The sequence below is a fragment of the Prionailurus bengalensis genome, chromosome A1, assembly GCF_016509475.1.
Source record: "Prionailurus bengalensis isolate Pbe53 chromosome A1, Fcat_Pben_1.1_paternal_pri, whole genome shotgun sequence".
In the NCBI taxonomy this organism is placed as follows: domain Eukaryota; kingdom Metazoa; phylum Chordata; class Mammalia; order Carnivora; family Felidae; genus Prionailurus; species Prionailurus bengalensis.
This window is the reverse complement of record NC_057343.1, coordinates 169,872,193-169,892,362: the sequence shown is the minus strand read 5'-3', so window position 1 is coordinate 169,892,362 and position 20,170 is coordinate 169,872,193. Positions and strand designations below refer to the sequence as shown.

General features: G+C 33.4%; 1 protein-coding gene across 2 annotated transcripts in view; it reads right to left on the bottom strand.

Moving 5' to 3' along the window:
- The window catches only part of FER (FER tyrosine kinase), a 437,406-nt gene that overhangs the window by 343,913 nt on the left and 73,323 nt on the right, over positions 1-20,170 (bottom strand). For both annotated transcript variants that reach the window (XM_043595148.1, XM_043595157.1), the window contains 2 exons: positions 18,873-19,046; positions 13,384-13,483 (listed from right to left, as the gene is read on the bottom strand). In XM_043595148.1, coding sequence (XP_043451083.1) covers positions 13,384-13,483; positions 18,873-19,046 — 274 coding nt within the window. The remainder of the gene's footprint in view (positions 1-13,383; positions 13,484-18,872; positions 19,047-20,170) is intronic.

Sequence of the window (20,170 nt, the reverse complement as noted above, 5' to 3'; positions counted from 1 at the left end):
TTGGTGGGGGGAAACACATTAAACAGAATAAAATGACAACCAACAAACTAGTAAAAAATATGTGTACCACAAATAACAGATAAGGGGATAATCATTGTAATATACTTAAACATTCTTAAAATTTGGGACACCTGGGTAGTTCAGTTGGTTAAGCATCCAACTCTTGATTTCTGCTCAGGTCATGAACTCATGACTTGAGAGAAATAATTATAGAAGATAATAGTTATCTAAGTATATAATTTTATACAGTACTGACTTTTGGAACCATTAATGTTAAACCATTAATGAGACAGTAAGCAAAAAACAAGAATAGGAGAGGACAAAACAACTTATAATGGGATACAACAGATACAAATGAACCAAACTATTTCCAGTGAATAACGCAATCACACCAAAAGGAGTGGGGAAGAAAAGAATTAATCTAAGAAACTTTGGCAAACAATATTTGATTACAATGAAAGACTAAAGACAAAAAGAGCTCTAAAGAAACCATGAATTGTAGTTTCTTTAAGAGGCATGCGTTAACAATTCTGAAATGATTTTCTGTTATTTTAGGATTGAACAAGTAAGTAAACAGAGTGTGAATAACAGAAGCCAGGTTTCCCACTGTCAGAGAAAGAAGGTGCAAATACATAAATATGAAAACACCAAATGAACACAAGGCATTGGACTAGAATTGAAAGTCTCAATATAAACTCTTTAGTTTTAATATAGACAGATCAACAGATATAGAAATAAGCACTGATACATTTGTGTTTCTTATTTCTTATCTCTGTGCATTGAGAGGACCTAGAACAAAGATACCCTCATGACAATGAGCACACCCAGTGCCCAAATAATGGTTTCTAAATACTAAATGGAAAACCACTAAAAGAAACTATGGTTCCTTAAAATAATGGAGCAGGATCCAGAGCATGAAAAGTATAAGATGAGTCAGAAAATAAAGGATGAATGACAAGAACACATCAAAAGGACAGAGGGGCCATTGTAAGTTTCTCTCTCACAAACAGAGAAAGAAAGAAATAAAATGTAGTGAAATATTAATATTTGGGGAGTATGAGTGAAGGTATTCTTTTTATCCTTCTTTTAATAGATATGTAAGTCTGAAATTATGTCAAAATAAAAGTTAAAAATCAAAAGCTGTGAAAATCTGATCAAAAGTCAAAAGTATCTGAATATTCATTAAATCTAAAAAATTGGAGTTATTTAGTCTAGAGATCAAATATCTCAATGATTTGTTCTTTAAATATCAAAACACTTCCTAAAATAAAAAAGAAAACTTGGTTTCAATATGTATGTTTCAAAGCAGGTATGTTCCCACTATGAGGATTATTAATACATAAACACAGCCAGAATGAAAACAAAACAAAATAAAACAAAACCATCATTCTGCTTTATAAGATTAGTTAACTGTGTGGAATAACAACATTTCCAGCAAATTAAGGGCTTTCATCCTTTAAATCTTTATCCACATGGTGTTTTATCCCATGGTGTTTTAGGTTCTGTGAGGGATAGGCAGTATTTTCCTAAAAGATGCTTGACAAAAAAAAATAAAACAAAGGCTCACAAAATAGTCATCATAATGTTAGGATATAATTATAGAGGAGGAAGTGTAGAGATCACCATTTACTTAGCATGAATAACCAACCAGTAACTGACCTCAAACTCTGAATAATGTACTATAATACACAAGGTTATCTAATAAGTTGATGAATACCTTTAAGTAAGTAAGTAGCTTAAAAGCTACAAGATATACATAAAATATATCTAGAAGAAACAAAGTATTAGTCATTTCTGAAGGAAAAAAAACAGGTAACAGTCAGGAGAAAAACTTTTCACTATATACTTACTGGCCTATATCTTGTGATTTTGAATTTGGGAAAAGGAAGCCCAGGAACCCCCTTGAGAAAAGAAATTCCAAAACAACTTCAACAAGCTATAACCAATATATCTACCTACTTATCTGTATAAAGCTGTATGCTTGGCCTTCTTAGACTACTACTATGAATAAACGGCTCTGGCTCCTAGGTAAAACCAATCCATTCACTTGGGTACTGGATTCATCACCTCATAACTACTCAAGGACACTGCTACAGCCATTCTTCCTTCATTCTGCTACCTCATCAACTTTTCCTTTTCTCCCAGAGCATTCTCAACAACCAACAAGCAGTAGTTGCTCCTAATCTTTAAAAAAAGAAAACATCCTCCCTTGACTACTTTCAGTTACCTCCCTCTCTCTCCTTTACTGCAAAACTCCTGAAACGATTTGTCTGTACCAGGGATCTCCAGTTTCTTTTCTCGCATTCTTTCTTAAACCCATCCCATTTAAGCTTTTCCCTCTACTGTAATATTGAAACTGCTCTTTTCGAAGTCTCCAATAACCTACACTTTACAATATCCAAATCACGGTCCTCATCTCATGTTTTAGTAGTACTTAACCAGGTTGATCTCTCGTTCTTCCTCAAAATCTTTTCCTTCCCCATTTGGCTTCCAGAATAATATGTTCTTTTGGTTTTCCTTTTATCTTGGTGTTCTTTATAATTTCTTCCTTATTTCTTGATGTTGGGATTCTTAATGTTGGGCTCAGTCTTAGGACCCTTCTGTTTTCTATCTTAATGAACACCCTTAGTAATGTCATCAAACGGCATGGCTTAAATACCAACTAACATTCAAGTTTATACTTTTACTCCAGACCTCTCCCAGGAATTCTCCATAGCTAGAGATTCAAGTACAAACTAGACATATCTAGTTAGATGTCTAAAAAGAATCTAAAAACTCCTGATCTTCAGCTCCAAATCTACTACTCCTATATTTTTCTCCACCTCAGTTAACCACCTTTCCAGTTGTTCAGGCCAAAAATCTTCAAATCATCCTTGACTTCTTTGTCTCACCCACTATATCCAATTCATCAGCAAATCCTTTAGGCTCTATTTTCAATACATATATACATTCATGGATTCCATATGTCTGAATTCACCTACTGCCTAAAATTATTTCTAATCCTCAAATCAATATACAAAATACTTTCCAGGCCAATCACAGATATACACATATCCAGAGCACAAGAGTCATTTGATACACATGTTCTCAAGAGAGGTCAAACAAGGCTATCTCTGTCTACCTTTCTGTTTCAGTTCCCATGCTGGAAGCTACCCATTCTGCAGTCTATTTAGTTTCACATTTATTGCATTTTTGTGCTTTTAGCTGATGATTTTGCTGTTTAAAATGGCCAAAAGTAATACTAAAGCGCTGTCAAGTATTCTTATGATTAAGAAGGCTACAATGTACTTTATAGAGAAAATAGGTATGGCAGATTGCTTTGTTTAGTCATGACATATAGCACTATTGGTTTGGAGTTCAATGTTAATGAATCAACAACATATATTAAAGAAGGTGTCTTTAAACAGACACATACATAAAACAGGATGATGTATTAAATCAGTCACCAAAAATGCTGTGACCTTGCTTATAGGAACTTAAACCCTAATGTTATGTCCACTAGGGGCAATGATTCAGTACTCAGCTAATGCTAATTTAGCATTCAGAGTGATTTCACAGAACATAACTACTGTAAATAACAAGAATCAACTGTATATCCAGAAACTGACCACTTCTCACCACCTCTGTCACTACCACCCCAGGTGCAGACCAGCATAAAACCTTGCCTGGATTTCTCCAATAGCCTGGAAATAATCTCCTTACTTCCATCCCCCTCCACCTCTCAGAGGAGTTGCCACAAGGATGCCAAATTATACTATTAAAATATTAGTCAATTCCTGTCATTCTTCTGCTCAAAACCCACCATGGTTTCCAATTTTACTTAGAGTAGAAGCCAAAGTGCTTTAAGATAATGACCAAAATCCTATATAATTTGTGCCTCCTTCACCACTCACCATCACTCTTCCTCTCTGATTTCATCTCTTTCCTTTATCGCTCCACCAGTTGCAGACACACAGGCATTTGCACTACTCCTCAAATATTCTAGACATGATCCCCTCCCGGTGAATTAGCTCTGGCTATTCCCTCTACCTGGAGTACTCTCTGTCTCAGATAACCATACACTTCACTTTCTCACTTCCTTCATTCTTCATTTAAATGTCTCTTTCTCCATGAGGTTTGACCTGATCATTCTCCCAACATCCTATCCACCTGCTGTGTTTCATTTTTTTCCATGGCACTTATCACCATCTAACATACTATATGTTTCACTTATTTGTTGTGTTAATTAGCTATCTTCTTCTCTAAAATGTAAGCTGACAGAGGCAGGAATTTTTGTACGGTTTGTTATCTATAGTATCCCTAGTACAAATAACAGTGCCTGGCACATAAAAAGAAAATGCATAAATTGATATAGTTTTTATTATTAAAAAATAAATTTAAGCTTAAATAAAATTTTTTAAAAAGCTAAAAGTTACAGAAAGATTACAATTTTATCTTCTGCGTCTGTTTATATCATCTTTCTAGTAATCAAGTCCAAAACTAATATTGTTAAGGAGCTCACCTATAAAATATAGAGGAAAATCAGCAAAAGGATATAGTTTCTCTTAATCTCTTTGTATATGAAACTTAGCTTTGTTTATTTAATAAAACTAAGAAAAATAGGGACAAATCAAATTATTGTGCTTTAATTTTATTTTCATTTTAGGAAGTTATCTCTAGAATATAAATGAATCATGTGACATATTCCATCCCACATAATATTTCAGCACCTAATGAGAATATTATAACTGTCACTCCAATTTCTGCAACTTTAACCCAATGCAAATTGGATTAACAACAAAGAGTGTCATTACTCTTTATGACCTTATAAAGTTCCTATCATATTAAGCTCCATGCAGTGAAAAGCATTCATGCCATATGTTAGCTGCTGATATATCATGTACTAATAAGTAGGTCAAAAAAAAAGGGGGGGGGGAGGAGGGAAAGCCACATCAACAGAAATGATGATCGAAAAATACATCTTGAACTTATTATTAGCTTTGGTCTTTAGCAAGTCCTATATCCAAAAAGCATTTCTCCTTATGTTGAACTGAGATGTAAATTTGAATTTCAGAATATTTGTCTAGGGAACCTCCACATTTCATGCATACATGATTCTGGTTTTTAAAAACTCCAAGATTTAGAGATTATTGAATAGGAAGGTCATTCTTGTTGGACTAAAAATGAGAAAATCAACTAAAAGAGCCTTCAAAAAGTTTTACTCATTTTTTTAAATTTGGATTTATTTAAACATAAATTTAACCATCTGTCTCAAATCTGGACTCATTTCAAACTGGTTTTCACAATTAAAGTACTCTAAAGAGACAACTCAATGGATCTAATCAATTTTAATTGGCTGTAAAATACCACAGAACTATTCATAATGCATGAAGAGGCAATTTAAGAAAATCTACTTCCCAATTACAGAAAAATTTACTTTTGAATGAGACTTCTAGCAAACTCCCCACAGTTCTAGCAGTAGGTATCTTCTTATTCTGTCTGCATAGGTTAAGTGAGGGCCTGTACATAATCAGGGAGTTTACAAATCTCTTAGCACTCTGTTTTGTTTCCCATAAAGAAATAAAATTTGAAAGAGAGTTTGTTTCCCTACTCTTGTTATATAAGTGGGTGGAGAGAACTCCTTTTAAACTTCTCTAGACTATTATAAGCATTTGTAACGTGGAGTCGCTCATCCTGTTTCTTTTTCCTGAAATATGACGTGTGATAAAGCAAAAGCATTCAGACTTCTACTCATATAAGAGTAACCTCCGCGAATGTTATTGTGGGTATTTTGAGTCTTGGTAAATATAAAATGCCAACATAACTGTAGTCACACAGAATCAATTAAATAGGCTATATCAGAATACATAACTATGAGAGTTATTTTGAACAGGTTTTCTGACACTTCAGTATATCTTCAAGCAAACTATAAAACTTCAAAGCAAAAACTGTATTTAAATTCACTTCATCAATACCATATGGTTCAACTCTTAAAAAAATACATTTTAACTCTAAAAAAATACTACATGGCATATGAACAAGGGACTGAATGTAGGTTTATAGGTAAAGATTATGTATATTTTTTACAACATAAGCAAGTGGAAGATTATAGTGAGTTTTAAAAAAAATCTGGGAATGAATAAACTCATAAAACTCTCAGAACAAATGAAGAAGGATGATGAAGTCCACTAAGACTCTAAACTTAGGTTAATGCATTAAGTAGACAGCTGCAAGTTTTAGGAAAAGACCCATTATCACAATTATTCAGGCATAATCTGCAACGCCTGAGATGAAAACTATATTACATGGGATTAAAGAAACATAGACATTGTAGGAAATAAGATGAGTGTACTTGTAAACAGAGCATAGAAACTAACCAAAATGAAACAGAAAGAAAAAAAAAAGACAAGTGGGAAAAAAATGAAGAGTATCAGTAGGCTGTGAGACAACCACTAGCAGCCTAAAATCCATGCAGCAAGAGTCTGTAGCAGAGAACAGAGAGGGGGACACAGAAAATATACATGAAGAAATAATGGCTGAACGTTTTCCAAATCTGGTGAAAACTATAAATTCTCAGATAAAACAGGCTCAAAAACCACAAGAAAAAAAAAAAAACTACAGCAATGGACATCATGACCAAATTTCTTAAAACCAATGATAAAGAGTAGCTAAAAGCTACCAAAGGAAAATAAAATGTGTAGAGCAAAGATAAAGATTAGAATAGATTTCTCTATGACATAACACTAGCACAACATCTTTAAAGACCTAAAGAGGGGGAAAAAATGACAAAATAGAACTCTATATCCAACAAAGATACAATTCAAATAGAAAGGTGAAATAAAAACTTTTTAAAGCATGTAAACCTGAAAGAATTTATTACTTACAGACTTACATTACAAGAAACATTAAAGTACGTAATTCAGGCAAAAGTTAACTGACGCCAGATGGAATACAAAATGCTAGAAAAGATAACTACATAGATAAATATATGAAGTGTTCTGCTGTAGTTTTAAAAATAACTAACTATTTAAACAAAGAAACATTAACAAGGTAGTGTGGACTTTACAACATACGCAAAAGTGGAATATATTACAACAATAGCACACAGACCGGAAGATGACACTATTGTAAGGGTTCCATGTTAAAAGCAAAGTATTATAATATCAGTTGAAGATACACTATGGTAAATTAAAGATAACATAATACAACAAAAAGTTATAGGTAATAAGACAACAAAATAGGAAAAAAAGGAATCAAGAAAATGTTCATCCAAAAGAAGGTAGATAAAATGAAAAGGAAAATAAAGAGTAAATGGAAGAAAATAAAACAAAGAGCAAAATGACATATTTAAACATAACAATATCAAAAGTCACATTAAGTATAGTTGAATAATCCCAGTTAAAAGGTAGACATTAAAAAGCTAAAAAAGCATGACCTAACTATATGCTGCTTACAAGAAATGTAATTCAAAAATAAGGACTGAAACAGATTAAAGAATGAAAACCAGAAAGACCGTATAAACACTAAGCAAAGTAATGTGGGAATGGCTGTATTAATATGAGATACAATAGATAGCATGGCAAAGAATACTACCAGGGATAATAAAGATTATTTTATAATAATAAAGGGGTCATCAAGTGGATATAAGAATTGTAAATGCTTAGTCACCTAATAACAGAGTTTCAAAATACATGAAAACAAAAACAAAAACAAAAACTGACAACTACAAGAAGAAATAGACTGACCCACAATTACAGGGGGAGATTTCAATTGCCCTCTCTCAAACATTAATATAACAAGTGGACAGAAGATCCATAACAACATAAAAAAATAAAAAAAAACACTATTAGCTAACTGAACCACGCTGACAATATAGATCACTCCAACCAACAGCAGCAGAATACACATTCTTATCAAGTGAAAGTGAAGCATTTAAGAAAACACACCAAACTGTGGGCCAGATAACAAGTACACATAAACTTAAAGAAATGAAGTCATAAAAAAAATTCTCAGATCAAAATGTAATTAAATTATAAATAAAAAATGTAAACGTCTCTAGAAAAACGACAAAACTTTAGAAAACTAACTCACACACTTTTAAATAACCTACAGATCAAATTAAAACACAAAAGGGACACTAGAAAGTATTTTGAACTGAATGAGAATGAAGACAGTGTATGAAAAATTGGGGAACATTGCCAAAACAGTGCTTAGGGAAATTGAGAGCACAAAATGACTATATTATAAAACAGACAGTTCTCAAATCAATGACTTTAGCCTCCACATCAAGGACATTTAAAAAATGTTTTAAATGGTGCAAACTAAGCCTAAAACAAGCAGAAAGAAAGAAATAACAAAGATTGGAGCATAAGTCAATTGAATAGAAAGAAAAACAGAAGTAAAGCCAAAAGCTGATCTTTGAGAAGATTAATAAAATTGATACACTTCTAGCCAGAATGATTAGGAAAAAAAAAGAAGAGACATAAAATATCAATATCACCAATACCAAGAATGAGAAAGAAAATGTCACCACAGATTCTATAAATTAAAAAGGTGAATAAGGAAAATTATTAACAATTTAATACCAATAAATTCACCAACTTAGATGAAATAGACATTTCCTTGAAGGATACAACCTACTAAAATTCAAACAAAAAGAACAGATAAACTAAATAGTCTATATCAATCAAAAAAAAATGAGCTTATAGTTTTAAAATCTTTGCAAAAAAAAGTAAAAAAATAGAAACAAGCAGACTCAGATGGCTTAAGTAAATTCGACATATATTTAAGAACCATTACCAACTGAACACAAATCTTTCTTAAAAAGTTAGAGGATGGGGGCACCTGGGTGGCTCAGTCGGTTAAGTGACCGACTTTGGCTCAGGTCATGATCTTGCAGTTTGTGAGTTCGAGTCCCGCATAGGGCTCTGTGCTGACAGCTCAGAGCCTGGAGCCTGCTTCGGATTCTGTGTCTCCCTCTCCTCTTCATGCTCTGTCTCTCTCTCTCAAAAATAAATAAACGTTAAAAAAACTTAAAAAAAAAAAAAAAAGTTAGAGGATGGGGCGCCTGGGTGGCGCAGTTGGTTAAGCGTCCGACTTCAGCCAGGTCACGATCTCGCGGTCCATGAGTTCGAGCCCCGCATCAGGCTCTGGGCTGATGGCTCAGAGCCCGGAACCTGTTTTCGATTCTGTGTCTCCCTCTCTCTGCCCCTCCCCCGTTCATGCTCTGTCTCTCTCTGTCCCAAAAATAAATAAACGTTGAAAAAAAAAAAAAGTTAGAGGAGGTAACCATTCAGAGAATAGAATTACCTTTATATTAAAATAAGACAAAAATACAAGAAACAAAGATATAGATAAAAAATTATTTTAAAAAACTTAACCAACCATATCCAACAATATAAAAAATGATTATGCATCATAACAAAGAGGAGTTTATCACAGGAATGTGAGATTGATGTAATATTTGAAACGTGAAAATCAATCAAAGTAATTCATATCAAACAAAAAGAAGAAAAAATATTTATCTCAATAGATACAAAGGAAGCATTGAACAAAATCCAACATCTACTCTAAAGCAGGAAGAGAGGGGCACCTGGGTGGTTCAGTCAGTTAAGCATCCGACTTCAGCTCAGGTCATGATCTCTTGATTTGTGGGTTCGAGTCCTGTGTCAGGCTCTGGGCTGACAGCTCGGAGCCTGGAGCCTGCTTTGGAGTCTGTGTCTCCCTCTTTCTCTGTCCCTCTCCCACTCGCACTCTCTCTCTCTTTCTCTCTCTCTCTCTCTCTCCCCAAAAAAAAAAAAATTAAAAAAATTTTAGAAAGAAAGAAAGAAAGAAAGAAAGAAAGAAAGAAAGAAAGAAAGAAAGGAAAGCAGGAAGATGAAAGGAACTTCAACCAGATGAAAAAGAATTTTGAAACTATACCTAACTCAATACTTGATTTTGAAAGATTTTCCCTCTAAGTTGAGGAACAAGACAAACATCTTTGCTCTTTCTACTTCTATTCAACATAATACTAGAGGTTCTAGTTAAGGCAATTAGCAAGAAAAAGAAAAGAAAAAAAAAAAAAGAAAGATATCCAGATTGGAAAGGAAAAGTAAAACTTTCTTTAGTCATATACAATATGATCCTGTAAGAGTTCTTCTGTGAAGTCATTTACTTATACATTCACAAAATTGTTTTATGGTTAAACCTAAACAAGTGCTCAACCAAATTAAAGTATTCAGAACTTAATCCACAATAAGAAAGTAAAATCTGTATATTTTGCATTTAAGAACTCATTATTCTATGCTGCTATCAAGAAACATTCTGGGGGCGCCTGGGTGGCGCAGTCGGTTAAGCGTCCGACTTCAGCCAGGTCACGATCTCGCGGTCCGTGAGTTCGAGCCCCGCGTCGGGCTCTGGGCTGATGGCTCAGAGCCTGGAGCCTGTTTCCGGTTCTGTGTCTCCCTCTCTCTCTGCCCCTCCCCCGTTCGTGCTCTGTCTCTCTCTGTCCCAAAAATAAATAAACGTTGAAAAAAAATTTAAAAAAAAAAAAAAAAAAAAAGAAACATTCTGAATTACTAACTTCAACTCAACAGGCTAGCTAAAATTATTTTGGTTGTTCTCAGTTTATATGTTATAAATAATAATCAATAGACTAGTTTTGAATTAGTCAAAGTCAACTTAAGACAAATATTTGCTTTCTCAGCCCAGCCCAGAGCAAAACAAGTTTAACAGTAAAGGTATATTACAAATAATAATAATAATAATAATAATAATAATAATAAATTAATTAAAATGCCACAGTCAAATTGCAAATGAGTGTAATATTTTACATTAAACAATATTAACTGATGTTCCTTTGGATATAAATTTTAATATTAAAAACTTAAAGTATTTTGTGTAATCTACACAGCAGGGGTCAGGAATTTGGAATTTCAGCATTAACCTAGCCTTCCTGCTGATCTACTACTGCTAAACCTCCAGTTAGTTATAGTAACTGAGCCCTTTCTCAATCAACTGAACCCATTCTCAATCAAATCCAGAATTTAACCCTTTTACTATAGGAATTATTTTCAGGCCTTGTTTCCCCCAAAGCCTTGTCTCCCCAAAGCCTTGTCTTCTCTAGCTGGGAGCTAAACGTCAAACTGGTGTTTTAAGACCCCCTAATATCTAAAGTAATGACTGGATGCTACAGCCATACTGGGGGTATTCACTGTCACTGCCTAGCTGTCCCTAGGACCCATTTCAGAACTGCCCTGTTCTGGCCTATATGATGAACTAAAGTTCTGACATTAAGTCTGCAAATGTTGGAAGATTTGCCATCATATCATCCTTATAAAGAATAAATAACTTCACAAAAGAACCCCTATTTCCATGTTAAATATAAAAAGCACTTTGATAACAGAAACAAAGTATTCAAAAATATAATTTTACACTTTTTCACATAAACAGGAGTATAAAGATAGTGTTGATTATAAAAAAAGAAATGTAATATGTCACATATCAAACACAATAATACAAGAAGTTATTTTTAAAATATGTATTCCACAGGATATAAGTTGATCAAATATTTGATAAAGAGCAATCAAATTCTTGAAAATAGGAAAATATTATCACTAATACCTTTAGAAGGAGAAATGTAAATAAGTTCACATATTTTAATTTCAGGAGATTCAGCCACGTAATACATTTCTTGGGATTAATTAAAACTACAGTGTTCAGGGGTGCCTAGGTGGTTCAGTCAGTTAAGCATCTGACTTGGCTCAGATCATAATCTCACAGTTAGTGTGTTCAAGTCCCGCATCAGGCTCTGTGCTGACAGCTCAGAACCTGGAGTCTGCTTCAGATTCTGTGTCTCCCTCACTCTCTGCCCCACCCCAGCTCACTCACTCTCTCTCAAAACTAAACATTAAAAATTTTTTTTAAACTTAAAAAAAATGCAGCTTCAGGGGAGCCTGGGTGGTTCATTCAGTCGGTTGAGCAACCCACTCTTGATTCTGGCTTAGGTCGTGATCTCATGGTTTGTGAGTCAGGCTCCATGCTGACAGTGCAGAGCCTGCTTAGGATTCTCTCTCTGCCCTTCCCCTGCTCACTTGCTCTGTCTCTCAAAATAAATAAACTTTATAAAAAACAAACAAAAAAAGTCTTCCTATTATTAATACAACACTAAATGGTATTTTATCTAAATTAAAATAAAAAATAAAGAAAAATTACTATCTGTGGAAAATCTTCAATAGTATAAGTACTATGTATAAGAACTATTTAAAATTTTATTATGACATCAGAATTAGATTTCATTTTTTAAACCAAAATAAACTATATCATTACAAAGGAAAGACGTAAGAAAGGGAAGGAGGGAGACCTGCATGTTAAATCAGTATCTCTTTTAGTCTACTGGGATTAACAACATAAACATGGTGCTTCCATTGTGCAAGATACATTGAAATGTAGGAGCTATTTATTTCATTTACCTCCACAAAGTAAGAATATAATACACAAGTAAAAGACCAAGAGAAATATGTTAGTAAAAAGAAAAAGATAGAATTACTAATAACGCTTATATTTAGACAGGAAGAATTTTTTTAAAAACCTCCAACTTTTATCATTAAAAAAATCTAAATATGAAGACCGTTTACTCACATTTAAAGACTCATAACCATAAATGCTTATTTGAAACATAAATAATATGTTTCTCTTTCTATTTACTTCCAAAGCTTCTTATGAAAATGTTAGAGGAAATATATGCACATAAAATTAAGCTACAAACGGGCGCCTGGGTGGCTCAGTCGGTTAAGTGTCTGACTTCAGTTCAGGCCATGATCTCACTGTCTTTGAGTTCGAGCCCCGCCTCAGGCTCTGTGCTGACAGCTCAGAGCCCGGAGCCTGCTTTGGATTCTGTGTCTCCCTCACTCTCTCTGCACCTCCCCCACTCATGCTCTGTCTCTCTCTCAAAACTAAAATAAAAACATTACAAAAATTTTTTTAGGATTAAAAAAAATTAAGCTATGAAGGCAAATAATGCTATAAAATGGTCTGGCTGCTTTAGTGGCTTTTAAATACCATAGGCAAAAAGAGAGCTAAAAATGGTATCTTAACAAATACAACCTATTTTTCTTATTTACACTCAGTAATTAAACTTCTAGAGAGAAATTTTTAAATATTCCTTGCATTTTATTTACAAGTGCTACATAATTCCATTTAGTATGAACTACTAAAAAGTAAAAACTAATTTACATCATTTTTAAAAAAAGACAAAAAATAAAAAGACATTAAACAGTCTGACAATTAGTCTATTTTGACATATTTTGATATTTTTTAAATGTGAATTGGTCTAAGTGGAATTATTCTGGTACTTTAAAGACAATCTTCAAATGATAAGAATAAAAATCACTAAAATAAACATTTTTCATAATTTTGCCATACCTTTAGCTAAAGCTTCTTTATATTTCTCTCTGGCAGAATTCATTTCTTTTATCAACTGTCTATAGCTGGACTTTAATTTTTCTAATTCTGTCTTTGTAACCTGTCAAAAAGAAATGCAAAACAAATTTTAAATTATTAAATTTATATTTGTCAAGAACTTAAGTCCTAATATATTTTTATTGCTTATAGATCAGAGTTGCTCCTTAACATACATTATAGACAATATATTAAAAACTGGTTTAGAAATCAATGATAAACTCAACACCATATGAAAAAAGAAAAACATCTCTTAAAAATAAAAGCAAATCAAGAAATAATGCTGTCATCATCTAAAATTTAAAGACCAATAGATTAATATACTATGTATAAAATATTTTTTCTAAAAAATATTTATTTTAATATACAGAATAACTGAGTTGTAACAATTTACCAGTTCTAACATGAGTTTTTTGGTTTTTGTGTTTTGGGTTTTTTCAGATATTGTAACATCACTTAAAATAAGATGTATCTAACAATCACTGTTGGCTACATAATAATCATGACAGTGGTCATTACATAAATACATGAAATCTGTTATTCTATCTATGGAAAGACTAAACAAATACAGGTCCTTGATTCTGTACCCAAAAAACACTTAAAAGTCTGCTCTGTCTGAAATTAATATAGCTACTTCTACTTCCTTTTGATTAGGATTAGCATAGTATATCTTTCTCCATCCATTTACTATCAATGTATATGTGTCTTAATATCTAAAATGGGTTTATTGTAGACAACATATACTTGGGTCTTGTTTGTAAATCCACTCTGAAAATATCTGTCCCTTAATGGGCTCATTTAGACCACTGACCTTCAAAGTACTTATCCACACACTTGGATTAATAGGTACCATATTTGTTAGTTTCCTAATTGTTATCCTTGTTATTTGTTCATATTTCTAACACTCTTTTTTCTACTTTTCTGTGGTTTTAAGTGAGTATTTTATACAATTCCACCCTCTCTTATTTCTTAGCGTATCAGTTACATTTTTTTTAACTTTTTTTTAGTAAGTGCCCTAGAGTTCACAATATGTATTTATAACTAATGCAAGCCTACTTTCAAAGACCACTATACCATTATACCACATTGCAAGGACCACTATACCACATAAGTATTTTACAATAACAAAATAATCCTAATTCCTCCTCCCCATCTATCATTGCTGTCATTCATTTAACTTATATATAAGCATACATAAACATATATATATATACACACGCAAGATATATTCATGACTGTACATAATCAAATGTTGCTGTTACGATTTTCAATAAAGTGTTATGTGTTAGATTAATTAAGAGTGAGAAAAATAAATTTTTACTTTATCTTCACATTCCTTCCCCAGTGCTCTTCCTTTCATGATGTAGATCTGAGTTACTGACCTATATTATTTTCCTTCTCAGTCCACTGGATACAAATTTCCTCAATTTTTGTCTATCAAAGAAAGTCTTTATTTCATTTTTGAAGGACACAGGGCATAGAATTCGAGGATAGTGGGTTTTTTCTCTCAACACTTAAATATTTCATTCTACTCCCTTCTTGCCTACTTAATTCTGAGGAGAAATCAGATGTAATTCTTATATGTTCTTCTATACGTTAAGGTGCTTTTGTACTCAGGCTTCTTTCAGGAATTTTTCTTTATCTTTGATTATCTATAGCTTGAAATCAACATGGCTAGGGTGTAGTTTTTTGGTCATTTATTCTGTTTGGTGTTCTCTGAGCTTCCTAGAACTACTGTTTGGTGTCTGACATTAATTTGGACACATTCTCAGTCATTATTATTTCAAATATTTCTTGTTCCTTTCTCCCTTTCTTCTCCTACAGGTATTCCATTATACATATGTTACATCTTTTGTAGCTGCCCCACAGTTCTTGGATATTCTGTTCCATTTTTTTTTTCAGTCTGTATTCTCTGCTTTCAGTTTTATAGAATGCTACTGATATATCCTCAACTTCAGAGATTATTTCCTCTATTGTGTCTAATCTCCTATTAAGCCCATCAAAGTCATTCTTCACTTCTGTTAAGTTATTTTAGATCTCTAGTATTTCTTTTTGGTTCTTTCCTAGGATTTCCAACTTTATGCTTACATCACCCATCTGCTCTTTCGTACTTACTTTATCCATTAGAGCCCTTAGCATATTATTCATAGTTGTTTTAAGTTCCTGGTCTGATATTTCCGACATCCCTGCTGTGTCTGGTTCTGATGCTTGTTCTGTCTCTTCCAATTCTGCATGTTTGGCTCTTGGTATGCCTTGTTATGTTTTCTTGATTGCCAGGCAGATTGTACCGAGCAAAAGGAACTGATTAAATAGGCCTTTACTAACGTGGTGATAAGCTGCCAGAAAAAGGGAAAGTATTTTATACCCTATGATTAGGTCTCAGTCTTTTACTGAGCCTATACCTCTGGCTATGAGCTTCACATGTGTTCCTCAGCTCACTAGCCCACTCTCCACTCAGAGTGGACCGGAGTTATGAATCCCCCTTGCCCCAGATCAATTAGGTTACAGGTAAACAGTTTCTCCTAAGCGACTTTATTAAGAACAGAATGCTTTGGCATATGGCAAAATGGTTTCTTTTCCCTCCTGAAGCATGAGATTTTTCTCCAATATTCACTGTGAGAACCTGGTAGAGGTCTAGGAGGTAAAATTTACAGAAGTGTGTAGTTCCCTCAATAAGTAGCTCCTCCTGGAGGTTTTAACTGTCAGAGTTGTCCACACTGAGCCTCCAGAATTTGTCACTTACACTCCAGGTTTTCCTATAACCAGTACTATTTCCCAGAGAGGCTTTTGCTCTGATAAGTTGTAATTCTCTGTATTCGCTTGTCTGTCTCTCCAATTTTAGGGGGAGCCATTTGCCCTGTCACGTCACTTCTCTTAAGGATCTAAAAGCAATTGGTGATTTTTCTATTTGTTCAAATTTTAACTCCTTGTTAGGAATGAGTGACAACTTCTAATCTTCTTATATGCCGGACTGGAAACTGGAAGTCTTAACTTCTGAAGTTGCTAAAGAACCAATTCATGTTCTCCAAGCTGGCTTATTAATTGCAAAAAGCAAGCATTTATCCTGATTCTTGTATATGAACAATACCTCAGGGTAGCCAAGTAGGTGATATAACAAAACTTTCTATTGAAAAATTATAGCTAACAATCATATTAGGAATGATAGAAGTAAAATACTGCCATTTTACAACCCCTAGTAAAATAATGGATCTAAGCAGTGAACATCAATTATTTCTAAACCTATTAGGTAAATGTCTGAAAAGAAACTTTTTTCATAGGTTGATCAGGCTAGCAGGACTGGAACCTATTAGACAAGTTTAACATCACAAATAGATAAACAAGATGACATTAGATATCTCTGATAGGGGAAAAAAAAACAGGAAGTCTATACCAGCACCTATCATGTATTCTTGCCCAAAATAAGTAGACAGAATGTTATCAAGCCAATCTAATTACTCTCCAGTTTACAGGAAAATTGAAGGATGAAGAAATATGTGAAATCACATCACAAGATGCTAACAATAAAGTCAAAAATTAAGGAACTTCAATTCTATAGAGCAAATTACCCAATTTCTTCCACAAATAAATAGCATTTTTAAAAGGTTGGGAGTGGTAGGTGCCTGGGTGGCTCAGTCAGCTTAAGTGTCCAATTCTTGATTGAAGTTCAGGTCATGATCTCAGGGTTTGTGTGATCAAGCCCCACACTGGTTTTCTGCACTGACAGCGCAGAACCTTCTTGGGATTCTCTCTCTGACCCTCCCCTGCTTTCACATGCATGTGCTCTCTCTTTCTCTCTCAAAATAAATAAACTTTAAAAAAATGGCGGGGGGGACACCTACAGATTAAAATTATTCAAATGCATGTTTGGGTCATGATTCCAATGAACCAACTGTAAAAAAACATTTAAAAAACAATCAGTTGAGCACAGTCAGAATATTTAATAACATTAAGAAATTACTGTTATTTTTAGGTAGGTTAATGATAATATAGTTAAGTTTTTTTTTTAATATTTATTTTAGCAATATATACTAAAATATTTATGGATACAATGATATCTGAAATTTTTTAAATGGTTCAGTGTATTAGAAAATGGAGGTGAGTATAGATTTTAAAAAACCTTGACTATGTGGGTGGATCAGTCAATAGGAGTTTGTTTTACTATTCTCTCTCCTTTTGCACATTTGAAACTTTCATAATAAAAAACATTTAAAAAAGTTACCCAGAAAAAAACAAACTCTGATTGTGAAAAAAATTTTAGAAATATCAAAACTCATTTATTTTGCCTGTATTTTCTTTTCTATTATATGCATAGTAAAAATGAAATTCATAAAACTTAAAAGGGCTACTGCAGTAAGTAAAAAATAAAAATTCAAAGTGATAAGAGAGCACTGTATCATAGTCTAATTGGCAGCATTCTTTTCTTTCAGAAGAGTATATAAAGTAATAGTACAGCTTATAATCAATAATGTTTTATAATAAATAGGAATAAAATATCACTTATTAGAGACACCAAAACCTATTTCTAATAATAAAATGATGGCCAACCAACACATGAAAAAATGCTCAACATCACTCATCATCAGGGAAATACAAATCAAAACCACAATGAGATACCCCCTTATACCTGTCAGACTGACTAACATTAACAACTCAGGCAACAACAGATGTTGGCGAGGATGCAGAGAAAGAGGATCTCTTTTGCATTGTTGGTGGGAATGCAAGTTGGTGCAGCCACTCTGGAAAATAGCATGGAGGTTCCTCAAAAAACTAAAAACAGAACTACCCTACGACCCACCAATTGCACTACTAGGTATTTATCCAAGGGATACAGGTGTGCTGTTTCAAAGGGACACATGCACCCCCATGTTTATACCAGCACTATCAACAACAGCCAAAGTATGGAAGGAGCCCAAATGTCCATTGATGGATGAATGGATAAAGAAGTATGATAGATATATACAATGGAGTATTACTCGGCAAGCAAAAAGAATGAAATCTTGGCATTTGCAACTACGTGCATGGAACTGGAGGGTATTATGCTAAGTAAAATGAGTCAGATAAAGACAAAAATCATATGACTTCACTCATATGAGGACTTTAAGAGACAAAACAGATGAATATAAGGGAAAGGAAACAAAACTAATATAAAAACAGGGAGGGGGACAAAACAGAAGAGACTCATAAATATGGAGAACAAACTGAGGGTTACTGCAGGGGTTGTGGGAGGGGGGATGGGCTATATGGGTAAGGGGCATTAAGGAATCTACTCCTGAAATCATTGTTGCACTATATGTTAACTAATTTGGATGTAAATTTTAAAAAAATCAAAAATAAAATAATAAACAAATAAATAAAATGATGACTAAACAATTTTTAAAAGTCAAACAAGATGAAATATTTCAGTGAGTCTCAAAGTCAAATTTGAAAAAGAATTCCAGAATAAAAAGACAAACCTTGATCATCTCTGCCTCTATCTGCTGATGAACACCTATAAAACTTTTCTTCATCTGTTGCTTATCTTTAATCATCATGGTGAGCCTGTGTAAGGGTCCAGAATTTAGGTCCTCTGCATGTGTCTTCATTATTCTACTAAGTTGCTCTGTCTGCTGAATCATAAGTAGCCAAGACTTTAAAAAAGAAAGAAAGAAAGAAAATTAGCCCTTGTATTAAAGGCTGCCATTTAGCTGTGCTTTAAGTGTTCTGGAACTTTAAATATTTAGTTTTACAGAAATTATTACATTAATACAAAAATGCCAGGTTTCTGGCAATTGTGCAAGGAGCTATGAATGGCTCAGATTTAACATCTTCAACTTCAAGTACAAATGCTTCAAAATTTAGTAATCAGAGACTATGTAGTATTGGAGGAAAGGGATTAAGGCTCTTTGAGAGTTCACACTTGCAGTCTTCATTTTATCACTTCTTGTCTCTTTGTCAATATGTTGATATAATCCTTCTGCCTACACCATACTGATGCCTCAGTAAGGTCACCATTTCCTAATGGTCAAATGCAACAGATATTTACCCATCTTTATTCTTAACATTTCTTTCTGTGGCATCTGATCTTGCTGACCCATTCACTCCTTCCTGAAACTCTTCTTTTCTGGTTTGGATGGCTTCTTATATTCCAACATACCAATTTGTCTTCTCCTTTTCCTAAAAATCCCTTCTCAATCTTTGTACTTGCTATTCATTTGCTGCTTATGTATTAAATACTGGTTATCTGTGGATTTCTATCTATTCTCGTTTCTTAGTAAATACCATTAGCTCTCAATGGTTTTTCCAGCACAACACATTCCATCAATAGCAGACACACATAATGGTGGGGTTTGGGACAAGTCAGCATATGGATACTGCTGGAAGAACAAGTCATTTGTTATTAAATATTCTAATTTCTAGATACTAAAAAAAAAAGCAACTGAGGAATACTCTTCACTATAGATCTTCAAAATTCTATTCAGAAACAATTGTTGGAGATATACCATGGTTGGGTAAGATCCATGTTAAATATTAAAAAAGTAGACAAGGTATGATTTCAGATATTTACTGATTAGAATAAATTGTTATGGTATTACTTATGATCTGTGAATGAACAGGATTACCCTCCATTGGTTAATGTTCCGATATAATCCTAAATCAAAATTTAATAAGCATCTAAATCAAAATAATAGCCTAAAAGAATCAAATTCTTAGTCATAGTCAAAACTCACCAGGGTCTAACTTAGTAATCTTGTTTTTGATAAACTGTAATATA